We start from the raw sequence: 13,005 nt of genomic DNA, 5'->3' as shown, positions 1-13,005 counted from the left end.
TTCACGTCGAAAAAAATCTATGGAAGTTACAATTTGGATGCTTTCCCTCTGGTTTCAGACAATTCTATATACTGGAAAGAAATTTATACATGCCTGTCTTGTTTTCACCTGGAAGTATGATTGGAAATAATTAAAATACAAAAACAAGAATATAGGTCAGAAGCTGATGTTTACTCTGTGAATTTGAAATGAACTTTGGAACTTTTTTCTCCTTCCAGTAATACAGCTGTGGTTAATTGTCTACAACCCCTGTACTCAGTATCATCCCTGGGAAAACATCACCACCCATTCCCTGCCCCCACCCTCCAAACACACACACACACACACACACACACACACACACACACACAACACACACACAGACATAAGCAGCCAAGCTTCTGTATATACAACTTTTATTGGTAAATCCACATTTCTTAGTTTAGAGACTTATATTCTGTAGATTCTTCCCTCTCCCTGATAATATTGAGACTGCCAAAAAACAAGGAAAACATCCTTGGACTGTAGCCATGTTAAAATTTTACTTAATGCTTACGAAAGCACCCACACACCAAATTCCTGTGATAGGTTTCAGCATGAAGTGTAATCACCACATTTAGTTTCAAAGTTCAAATGCCTTTTCCTATTATAGATAAGCACGTACCCACAGGTCAAGGCAGTACAGCTACTGTAGCTAACGACAGAAAAAAGTAAAGGTCAGGGGGTAACAGCCTCTCCTGGGGAAGTAGGTGGTCTTAGCTCCAATTTGGTCTAAAACAGGACTAGACCAACTAGCCTAACGTTGACCTGCCCTCCTGGGACCTGAACACTTGCCTTCTTCCCCCTAAGGTTTGGCCTCTTTTCTCTGAAACTTGGAAATATTTTTAAGTTCCACCTGGTTGTTTGCTCTGCCATGAATGAGCTGACTTAGCTATGAAATCTTATATGGAAGTTATTTACCTCATTAAGGAAGTACTGATCAGAGGCAGGGCAATAAAGTTAGGGATAAGTAAAGGTTTTGCTTTGCATATGAAAAGCCAAGAATAGCCTTTATTGTACACAGTAGGGTACAGACATTTTCAAATATAGTCATGTGAATTTACCATTCAAACTGGGGAAGTAGGCCAGTCACATGTTTTCAACTGATGAAATAGTAAGAGGAGAGATCTCTTTCAAGATAAGAATAAGAATACTGCATAAGAGCAACTGAAAAAACAAAAAACTAATAGGAACAGAGGTGGATGCCCTTTAAAGAGTCAGCATAGCATTCACTAACACTCTGACTTTTTTTTTTTTTAATTTTTTTTTTTTCCAACGGTAATTTATTTTTGGGACAGAGAGAGACAGAGCATGAACGGGGGAGGGGCAGAGAGACAGGGAGACACAGAATCGGAAACAGGCTCCAGGCTCTGAGCCATCAGCCCAGAGCCTGACGCGGGGCTCGAACTCCCGGACCGCGAGATCGTGACCTGGCTGAAGTCGGACGCTTAACCGACTGCGCCACCCAGGCGCCCCCACTCTGACTTTTAAGAACAGGAGATTATAATAACAGTGTAGGAAAAATAAAAGTTGTAAATCATAAGTTGGTCATAGCAACACCTGTAGAAAATATCAAAAGTAGTGGTAAATGGGAAAATGCCAAAAACACATCTATCCAAGGGATGTTAGAATGTCCTTTCCTTGCCTGTTCACCTGAAGAGCTCCAATTCATCTTCAAGTTCTAGCCCAATGCCACCACATCTAGGAAGTTACTGCTGAGACCTGTCAAGTCCCACCCAGTGTGTTCTTTGTCCTCCCTAGCACCCTGCCCGTGGCTCCATTAAAAAATCTACTGCCCCCCCCTTAGGAATCACATACACTTCTGCTGCCTTCTCTCCCTCCCCCAAACTGTAAGGATTATAACTTGTCATTCTTCATATTCCTGGTGACTGGCAAAGGCAAGAGACACCTACCCATTTAATTAAGATCTGCTAGAATGCTTTACATAGAGGCAATCATGTGTCTGCATGTATTTTGAAGAATATATAAAAATCAACGAGACACTTCTACAAAGAAGTATATATCCTTCTGCTAAGTGCAGATAAAAAGCTTAGATATACATAAAACAAAAATAGGAAGATTCTGAAAGGTGGAGACAAGGCAGGCAGGCTAGGGATCTTGGAACCCAAGGAACAAAACTGTGATAAGTTCTCCTGAGTTTGCTCTTTTGCTCAAATGTCCCAGACTTGGAACTGAAGAGTTCCCAACCTATAAATGCCAACAGAGCAGCCAAAAAGAAGTCCTAAGAAAGCCCTGCTCTCTAGCCAAAGGACTAGAAGACAAGCAGCCTAGCAAGAGAGAGAACAGTAGTTGTACCACTCCAGCAAACCCCACAGAAAATGCCACGGCCCCACCCACACCAGCAAAGGCCATGCGGGGAGCCTAGACTTCCACTCTTGGCAGGCTATAATGAAGTGCCCTCACTCCCCTGACAGGGTGATTTCTGAGAAGGCTGAGCAGGGAACTGGTCATTTCACCCCCACCTGGTCATAATAAAGTCTTCCCAGCTTTCCTGCCAATAGTGTCAGTGGACACGACGTGGGAGCAGTGACAAGACACCCTACACATCCCAGCCAGGGAGGCATCAATGGTGACCCAGTGGGGGGCTGCACTCCCACCCTGCCCAGCAGTGACAAGGGTCCCATCTCGCCCCTAGTGTCAATGGCAGCTGAATGGAAAACCTGGACTTGTAGCTACACCTGGAAATAACTAGACAGTGTCCTTCATTCCCACACTAGGCCCCCGTGCCCTCGCTAGGCTGATGCCAGAGAAAGTCAGCTAAAACAGAAGGTTTGACTAAGATCCCTAGCCACATAATACCTAAAGTATTCAGGTTTTCATCAAGAATCATCCATCATGCCAAGAACCAGGAAAATCTTTTTCAATGAAAAAAAGACAAAAGATGCCGACATCTGAGATGATGCAGATGCTGGCATTATTTGAAAGAATTCTACAGCAGCCATCACAGAAATGCTTCAGTGAATATTATGAATATGCATGGAATACGTGAGAAAATACAAAGTCTCAGCCAAAAAAAAAAAATACAAATTCTCAGCAGAGAAATAAAAGATATGAAGAAGAACCAAATGGAAATTTTAGAAACAAAAACAAAAACAGTAACTGAAATACAAACATCAATGGATGGGCTCAACAACAAAATGGATTAGAGAGAGAAAATAATCAGTGAACTTAGAACAATAGAAATGACCCAAACGGAACAACAGAGAGAAGACAGACTGGAAGAAAAAAAAAATAAACAAAACAATACAATGTACAAACGCTCCAGGCCAATGGGACTAATACAAAAATCAATGACATCTTCCAAATTATTAAATAATTTTGAGATATAAATTGTATTATCTAAAGGATTTTGTGGTCCATAGTCTGTTGAAGAATGATCATCATATGAACGACAAATAAAAATTGTGGTGTACTAATGTAACACCTAAATCAAACCCACGTAGCCAAAAATGAAAGTAACCTTTGGAGGTCCACAGGCCGGGACTAACAGGTATAGTCTATATAGTGGATCAAGTTCATTTATCATGACCACCAAGAAGATATAAAGCAATGGCTACACATTCTCTTCAAATCTAGGGAACTTCAAAATGAACAATTCAGCATGATTCTGCTACTGGTGGGGTCATTTTTATGCACAGAGGAAAATGTTCCTACCACCTTGATGAAAAATGTCACCTTGCATGTATTGACAAGCTCTCTGAAGTTTCATCAAGACATTTTTAACAGTCTAAAACAACTACTTTAGAGCTATTTTCAACCTATGTTAATTACCAGTGAGCAGGATGGGAACATCTTTCTTTTTTTAAAATACAAATGTAGGGTAAAATTTTATAGCAGGTCGATATGCTAGATAATTCACAGATGTTGCCTCAAGTTAAACTTGCTAAAGACATTAAATCTGAAATTGCTAAATCACAATTAAAAACAAAAACCCACAGGACTGCATAGTTTGGCTTTTGAAAGGGTATACAGAAAAGACAGAAAGAGGGCCTCAGAGATATTTTTACTTCCACTGAATTTTTTGGTTAAAACTCAGATGAATAGAACTCCAAGTTAAAAAGAATCCGGAATCACTTCTAAATTCTTACGAAAATACTAATGCTGCAACACGGATTATTCCAATCCTATCCATTAGCGCCCTGTTTGCCAGTTCCACAGAAGTTTATTAACGAAAGGAAGATTCAAATGTCTGGTGTCCAGACAACGTTCACAGCTACTTCTGCCCTTAAGAGAATATAGAAGAGCAGTTTTAGGTATGGTCTGTCTTTATTTCCCAAATCGGAACGATTCTGACACATTCAAACATGTGCGAGACTCAAGAAGAACATTTTCCTACTGCCAGGCCGAGGCCACAGGGTTCCCTGAGACGGTCGTATCACAGAGGATTCTCAGCTCTAACTCTGGTCGACAGTTTCCAAACAACGTGACAGCGTGAACAGAGGGCTGTATAAAATAGAAGGTTCTTTCAAAAACAGTTATGATGTGTTTTTTGGAATAAAAAATATCAGTCTTCTTCGTTAAAAGTTGGCAACTGTGTTTTCAACTTTAAAATGTCTGAGATTGGCTCTTTTCTCTCTTGATAGAAGCTGAGTCCAGTGATGTGTTCGACATCTGCGATCCGAGCTCTGTGTAACTTCAGTAACTCTTCAACCCACGAGGAGTCCTGCTTCCCATGCTACGAAGGTGGGAAATGTAAAACAAACAGTCACTGGAGAACAGTCCGTTCACTTTCTCTACAAGCACTTTGTCTTCCCATTTCAATCAGCTATGGCACTTTGGCTCCCAGGTGGCAGAGGCCACAAGATTTGTTAGGTACAATCCCTGCTCTTGAGTAGCTCACTATCTAACATATACTATGCACGCTTGTTTAATTAGATGTCTCAAATCTGGGGAAAGGAAAGTACACCTGGAATAGATGCTCATATATTGCATTGGTGCAAGAGACTGGATCAGTGTGAGGTTAAAAAAAAATGCCGGAAAACAGAAGCAATGTGGCATGGCCGAAAGAATGTGGGAATTAGTAGCAAGAAAGTTGGGTTCAAGTCCTGGTTCCATCATTTTCATACCACGTAAACTGAGGCAAGTTGGTTAGCATCTGAATCCCGATTCTCTTACCTGCACCCTCCTTATAAGGTTGTTTTTGGGGATCAAATGTAATGATGTGTGCACACTATAAAAACACCAGCTCTTATCAGAACCCGTTATCTACACAGTTGCAATGAAGAGAGCGTTGGGGGAAGTGGTGAAACACAATTTCATCTGGTTTGGTAGCGAAGTCTCAGCTAACATGAGATCAGACAAGAAGTAAAGGCATGTGCTCTGGCACATGGAAGCAGAAGTGGTAGCTGAGGCAGGTAACAGAGATAGAAATCATACATTCATGCATAAGTACCATTTTTCTGCATCTGGCTCCTGGAGAGGGTCAGGTGAAGAAAGTATCCACTGATTGGTGGTCTATAATTGTACTTTATTTTTTTTTAACGTTATTTATTTTTGGAGAGAGGGACAGAGAGTGAGGGAGAGGCAGGGAGCAGGGAAGACGGAGGATCCCACGCAAGCTCCGTGCTGTCAGCACAGAGCCTGATGTGGGGCTCGAACTCGTTAACCATGACATCATGACCTGAACGGAAATCAAGAGTCAGACACTTAGCTGACTGAGCCCCTATGATCGTACTTTAAAGACATCCTTCAATAAAGATCCCTGTACCCTTGGGACACTATTAGTTGGAAAGGATAAATATAGACTTTTCATATAAAAAGGGAATGGATCAATAGTTTCCATTTTCCCATCAGCCTCCAATCATCACTATACCCAGTACTAATTGCTGCCCCACTCAGTTTTTCTCTGCAGCAATCTTCACTCTGGCCCTCAAAGGAATAGCCCTGACTCAGTGCATTACTTGGCCAGTAGATATTTTTCATCTGTCCCAACATACACAGGAATAGATGCAAAGTACATGTAAGACATCTGTTTTCTCAGGCCAATATCCTGTTGATCCTTAGTCACTACTTCAGAGACGAAACAGAAGGAATCAGTAAGTATGGGTGATATACCTTCAAATAATCCTCTCTCTGGTTCAAGTCCAATAGTTAGTGTCTTCAAGGCACATTGCTATTATAGAATTTGATAAAATGTTTGTATAAGAGCTTTTGGAATGATAGAGATAGGAAAGGAACTCGGTGCCTAACTCATGACACCTGACATTATTTTGGTCATGAAATGTAAGTGTAAGTCTGTTGCTGCCTTCTTTTGGGGGGAAAGGGCCCAGAATTCAGACATGATGTCTAGAGAAGTAGAAACCATCTTCAGCCCACATATGCTACATGCTAATAATAGCAGCAAAGGAACACAGGAAAGGTCTGGGTCCCTAATGGTGCTGCTGACCCAAGACTGTCTACCTCTGGATGGCCCATTACACGAGGACTTGCTCAAGTCACTGTACATGGTCCTCTTATTTTCTGCAGAACACTAACTGATACCTTTAGTGATCATTTAATCTCTTGGGAAAAAAGAAATCAATGAACAAGGGAATACTCATACAGTGTTGAACATTGAACAGTTAGCACACTTAGATGCCTGTTGGGCATAGGTAAAAAAGGTAAAATCCTGCTCTTCTGTACTTAATTCTGAAGAATAAGGAAAAATAACTTAATGAGAAATATCTTCTATGAGAACTGATCAATCTCAAAGTTTATCAGGGAAACAATTAAAGAGTGAAATGTCTTCATTAATTCTTAATGAATGATACATAGACTCCTAGATCAAGGAGGGCAATACATCCCTATTTTCCACTCCGGGGCCCACAGGAGAAACCACAATCTGTTTTGTTCACTGCTGTGTTCTCTGTACTAAGAGTCCCTGGCAACACCTAGTTATTAAAGAAAAGAATGGCTGGATCCAAGAAGGGATACATGAATAAATAAAGGGAGGAGTGAATAAGCAATCATAGCACTCTCTCCTGCTGAGCTCAGACTCATCCTTTTGACCACAGGACTCCAGATATCCACCACCCATTCAAATGAGGCTGGTAAGAAAGCCACATCTTGTTGCCAACTTAGATCCAAACTTAGAGTGTATAAGTTCAATGGACAAAAAAAAAAGTGAAAAAAAAAAATCTACTGGGAAATCTGGGAAGTGCTCTGAAAAAAAACCAAAAAAAATCTGGCTGACCATAAGGAAAAACTTTAAAATTCCTAAAATTTTAATGGAGTCTTGATGTTCAAATACGAGTTTAGGTATTTTAAATTCTGAGCAAATAAGGTAACATAAAACAATTATTTCTAAATGCTGAATGACCATAGAATAAGAAAAGATAATTAAAGACAAACATGAATTTTATAATAAAGTCGTATACAGAAAATTAATCTGGAATACTAGAGAACTACAACTTTAAGACTAATTTATAACAATGTTAACACTCTGGGAATTATAAATCCAGTTTGGGAACAAGAATAAATTCATAGCTCAAATAAACCTAGAATTTAGTGGCTATGCCATATGAAGGCATTCGTATGTTTTTACATTTTGATGTTTTATTGTGTTTTAAAAAAATTTTTTTTGAGAGAGAGACACACAGCACATACACACGTGAGCATGGGGCGGGAGGGGGGAGGGCAAAGACAGAGGGGGCAGAGGTTCCCGAGCAGGCTCTGAGCTAACAGAGAGCCCAACGTGGGGCTCGATCTCACAAACCATGAGATCATGACCTGAGCCAAAGTCAGACGCTCAACTGACTGAGCCACACAGGCACCCTGGTTTGTGTTTTTAACAGACAAGGGTGGCCTTCTCCAGAGATAGGTCATCTCAGAGCATCAGATTTAAAACCATCCTGCAAAGTTCATGTGAAGTGCATCCTTTCAAAGTATATGCATATTCAAGTTCCGTTTTTGCCCAGAGTAATGTTAGATACAATACAACAATATATTTATCTCTGTATTTTCAACGTGTCAGGTAAGCTAACAAAGGCTACTTACCACACAGCTCTCACTGTTGTCAGTCCTGTGAGGCAAAATGAAAGCTAAGGTGTCTAAATCTCCACACTGTGAGGGAGTCTGGAATGTGTTTTTACAACTTGTTAGCACAATGAAGAAGTGAGTCGGGATCAGAATTTCTCGATTACGGATGCGTCTGCTGTTTCTGTAAGATAAGGCAATATTCACTTTAAGAAAGAAATAACTATCTTCTTTTTAATGAATACTTCAGGAAAGTATAATTTTAATGCAATGCATCTAAAAATACAATGCAAATAATTAAATGTTAGTATGAAGTTAGTAATTGTGATACCTCAACATATCCTGCCAGATTGAGACAATGAATTAGAAGACACTCAGATAAACATACACTAAATACTTTTTGTTTTCTATAAGAATTTATTGAACTTTGGATTTTTTTTTTGCTTCTACCTTAACACATTGGAATGGAGATGCTAAAGAAAAAAAATATGTATCATTCTCGAATACCTACAGCCAAAATTCTAAAGCATTATTGATAAGTATTTTCAACCCTATGCAACTGCGCAGATAGTAGACAGAGAGGAAACTAGTTTGGGATTTTTTTCTGTTCCATCCCCTCCAGACAAGTCATATGTTTTTACATTTTGATGTAAGCTGTGACTCTTCTTTGTTTTAAAGGCATTTCCTTTCCCATCCCAATAACTTCTTTTAAACTGTAGTATATTCTCGAAGAGGTCCCAAGTAACACCTTTACCTCATCGTAATTCTATTTCCTTGGGGCTCAAAGCTAGGTTTGTTTGTTTTTCAGCATCTTTCAAAATTTAAGGTAGTGGGAGCATTGTTTTCAATTTTAGTCTTCTGTGGAGCCATAATATAGAAGATGGATTAAAACAGAGAGCTCTGGTAGAATGCAAAATGTATAAAGTTCCCTTCTTTACCCATTCTACTGCTGTGACCTCTGAGGCAGTTATGTTAGGACCCTTATTCCTCAAGGGATATAGTTTAAAACAAACAAACAAACAAACAAAAAACCCCTGTCATTTTACAAACTAATGTGCTACAGATATATGTGTGTGAAGAGTAATTTCCGAGCCTGCCTGGAAGAACGGTGCTCAGGGAAGAGGTGAATCTCAGCAGATGTTTCAATTTCTTTATCCTGGAGCCTTAATAGCAAAATTGCTTCCAAAACTCATGTTATTTTTTTAAGAAAGATCAAATGGAGGGATCCAGGTGTGCTATTTCGAAGGGACACATGCAACCCCATGTTTATAGCAGCACTATCAACAATAGCCAAAGTATGGAAAGAGCCCAAATGTCCATCGATGGATGAATGGATAAAGAAGATGTGGTATATATAGACATACAATGGAGTATTAGTCGGCAATCAAAAAGAATGAAATCTCGCCATTTGCAACTACGTGGATGGAACTGGAGGGTATTATGCTAAGTGACATTAGTCAGAGAAAGACAAAAATCATATGACTTCACTCATATGAGGACTTTAAGAGACAAAACAGATGAACATAAGGGAAGGGAAACAAAAATAACATCAAAACAGGGAGGGGGACAAAACAGAAGAGACTCTTAAATATGCAGAATAAACAGAGGGTTCCTGGAGGAATTGTGGGAGGGGGGATGGGCTAAATGCTTAAGGGGCGCTAAGGAATCTACTCCTGAAATCATTGTTACACTATATGCTAACTAATTTGGATGTGAATTAAAAAAAATAAAAATGAAAAAAAAAATAAAATGTTCTCCCCACCTCCTTTATAAAAAACCACTGTTGGTTTTTTTTTTTTCAAGATGGTCACTCCATCTCCCTCTAACCAAAGTTGGGTAAAAGCTGTGACATTCACTCAAGGCCTAAGCTTGGACACTATAGATTTATAACCCTGTTGGTTCTTTCAGGATGCCTCTAGCCACAGCACGTGTTCATCTTCTAGCCAGCAGTATGTTAATTAAGACAGTATTTTAACAATCAGCCACACATAGAGATTTTAAACATGGATGTTACCTTCTTAACATACAGTGAGTTCAGTGCTTAATCTGAGCTCAAGAATTACTTATCTAAGCTGCGTGGGAGAGAAACACTCCTTCTTTCCTCCAAAAAACATTTTACTGAACACTGAGCAAAACATCAAAATTAATCAGGTATTTCAAGGGGCTCTCAGTGTAATCGGAAATGTCACGTACATCAATATGAATACTATCAGACAGAAAAGGCTCTGGTGACTCAACTGGATGGTAATCCCACTTGACAGCTGTTTTTAAGAGGAAATGAAATATGTCTTACTGCTTCAGGGTCTCTGAGGAATCATAGCATCCATCATAATCAGAGTCAAACACAGGGCCACTGACAACATTGACACCATTTCTTTCTTCTGCATACCTGTGCAGTAGGGTGCCATGAAAATAGTGCCATATAACTGAAACAAGAAGGAAGTCAGTGCAGTTTCAAAAGAATAAGGTGCCATGCTGTTGTGTTACAAAAACTCAACAACCTCATTTGAAATCAGCATCTGTAGTAATCAGAGACAAAGTCAAATTTGGCTTCAGGGTTAATGTGAGGCCAAAAATCCATTGCTCAACTTTGGCCTTTGGCAGAACTAATAAACAAATGTTGAATTCAAGACTATTTTGGACATGACTGATCATGTGCATCACCATGAATTTGTGATCACAGACCACCACAAAGCATAAAAAACCATGAACATCAGTAAACGAGGCAGGTTATTCAGATTTATTGTTAATATCTGAACATTCCTTTTGAAATAGTCACAAGTACTCTACATGTAAATTGGAGTCAAAATCTCCTGTATGCTCTATATTGTGAAATCCTATATGCCACTTGAAGTATAAATTTATATTTATCCCTGTAAGAGCCAAATGCTGCGATAATTAATAGTAATGTAAAATCCATACATTTTAAGATCAAAAGCAATTATCAAGAACTTCCAAAAGTTAAAGAAGGAAACATACTGAAAGTTTATGTAAATGTTGTAGATTATATTAACTGGATAACTTTCCAAGAAGACTACATACTTTTTCCACCAAAAAATGTCATTTATAGAGATTTGAATACAGAGTAGAATAAATGGTGTTGGAATATATCATGATTTTAATAGTTGTAGAATTTTTGTGTATTGGTGTTGTCCAAGTTAAACCGATAAGAATATATCAGAGAGTCATTTAATTTAGAGGGTCAACCTTATTAATATAAATTATACCTATAATACACAGAAATTCATTGAGATTATGAAATATAGGGTTAAAATTTTTTACCTTGAAAACTCTGGTACATTGGCACTATGTTAGTATTAAGCAATGCTTCAGAATATAGTTGACTTGAACCTTTATTTAGTTCTACAAAAAAATAAAAATAAAAAAGACAACTATTTCATTCTTCATGAGTAGCATTAGACATTATACTTTTTCATGGGAGTAGCATTTTTAAAAATTAGCTATCACCTTAAACCCATAAAAGTTTCCCAGGTACTGGGTCAAGGGAAAGGGCAATGTGCTTGGTCAAGTCCCTTAAAAAAAAGGAAAATATTTAAGTGTTTTCTTCCTCAAGATGAATTTAGCAAAGAAACAAAAGCTTAATAAGAGCCCCAAAATAAACGTGTTCAATTTTTACCTTATTTGCCTTATTTCAACTACGATGTATTGTGTGGACAATCTTCTTTCCTTCAACTCTTTTACAGTGAAAGGAAAAAAGAGGATATCTGGCTTCAGAACAACACCTACTGCCCTAAAAAAACATCACAGGACGTCTGCCTCGAAATGCTGTACAAGGCTTCTTTGTATGGATTTTCAGCTTGGATCTGCTCTATTTTCATAAAGCAATAGCCAAGTTCTGACTTCAGACACTTATTCTGGGGACTGGACTGGATACTGAAAGTATTTAAGCACCTGGAGACTTCTGATTTTTGCCTTTTAAGGCCAGCCTCAAAATGTCTTCTCATTAACATACAAATTTGCCACATTAAAAAGAGAACACTTAACCTCAAAAAAAAAAAAAAAAAAAAAAAAAAGAGAGGGAGAGAAAAATCTTCCCTAGTGGCTCTGTCCCCGTAAAGGGCAAGCACACTTGGGCTCTGCCTATTTCTAATTCTTTGACAAATTATTTTTCTTTTTAACAAACAAAATGATATCTCCCTCCTAAGACCCCTGCTGTATCCTTCTGACTCAAGTTTTCTCAAATTCTGTGTCAAAGAAAGGTAGAAAAAATGAAGAATGTCCTATCTACAGTGTCTGCACTAAATCAACTACCCTCCAAACAAAAGCTAAAGGTTTTGTAAAATTCAAGTTTTAGATGCTTTAGAAATTTTCCCCTAAGAGTTATACTTCTCATTCGTGATGATCAACAATAAAAAGATGGTGTCCATTGCCCCAAAAGAAAGAAAAGGAGAAGGAAGAGAGAAGAAGACCAGGGAAAGGGCAGGTCAGGGAGGAAGAAACTTACGTGGTGGGTAGAGGAACCCGTAACTCAGTTCAGCATTATTTTTATAAAATGAACACTTATGGACAGGATTGAGGGAAATTCGAAGATCCTGGTGGAGACAGTTGGAAAAGTCTTCTGTAGAGAAACTGTCCTGAAAAACAAAATGTAAAGAGCCATGAGGTATCAGGCATATAAAAGAAAAGAAGACGGCTTTATGAAGAGTTGAGGGTGAACCACACCCTACAAGGTCTGTGAACAACACCCTACTTGTCCCTTTAGGTCCTACTCCATTTTCCCATTTTTCTAACAGTGTATTCATCTTTTTTCTAACTGAAAGGCAACAACTCTTTATACTATTAAGGATATTAGTCATTTGTCATATGTGCAAATATTGGCCTATTATGCTGGGTTCAATATGGGCCTATATGCTGGGGGGACCTGAGCCTATCTTCCAAAGACAACTGCATAGACTTGAAAGCTGGTGCTTGGGGGAGCCACTGAATTAACAATGCAGCATGAAAACCTCGGGAGCACTGATGACTGAATTTATGCTGCTTTGATTGTATTAC

The 13,005-nt window shown here is 38.8% G+C and overlaps 1 protein-coding gene across 1 annotated transcript in view; it reads right to left on the bottom strand.

Moving 5' to 3' along the window:
• Nucleotides 1–378: 378 nt before the first annotated feature.
• The window catches only part of ENPP1 (ectonucleotide pyrophosphatase/phosphodiesterase 1), a 73,970-nt gene continuing 61,343 nt past the window's right edge, over nt 379–13,005 (bottom strand). Inside the window, exons 21-26 of the mRNA XM_043592386.1 lie at nt 12,458–12,587; nt 11,275–11,355; nt 10,286–10,418; nt 8,014–8,176; nt 1,498–4,714; nt 379–1,256 (exon numbers count right to left, since the gene is read on the bottom strand). Coding sequence (XP_043448321.1) covers nt 4,544–4,714; nt 8,014–8,176; nt 10,286–10,418; nt 11,275–11,355; nt 12,458–12,587 — 678 coding nt within the window. The 3' untranslated portion in view covers nt 379–1,256; nt 1,498–4,543. The remainder of the gene's footprint in view (nt 1,257–1,497; nt 4,715–8,013; nt 8,177–10,285; nt 10,419–11,274; nt 11,356–12,457; nt 12,588–13,005) is intronic.

The sequence above is a fragment of the Prionailurus bengalensis genome, chromosome B2 (assembly GCF_016509475.1).
Source record: "Prionailurus bengalensis isolate Pbe53 chromosome B2, Fcat_Pben_1.1_paternal_pri, whole genome shotgun sequence".
In the NCBI taxonomy this organism is placed as follows: Eukaryota; Metazoa; Chordata; class Mammalia; order Carnivora; family Felidae; genus Prionailurus; species Prionailurus bengalensis.
The sequence above is the reverse complement of the archived record's forward strand: the minus strand, read 5'-3'. Positions and strand labels throughout refer to the sequence as shown.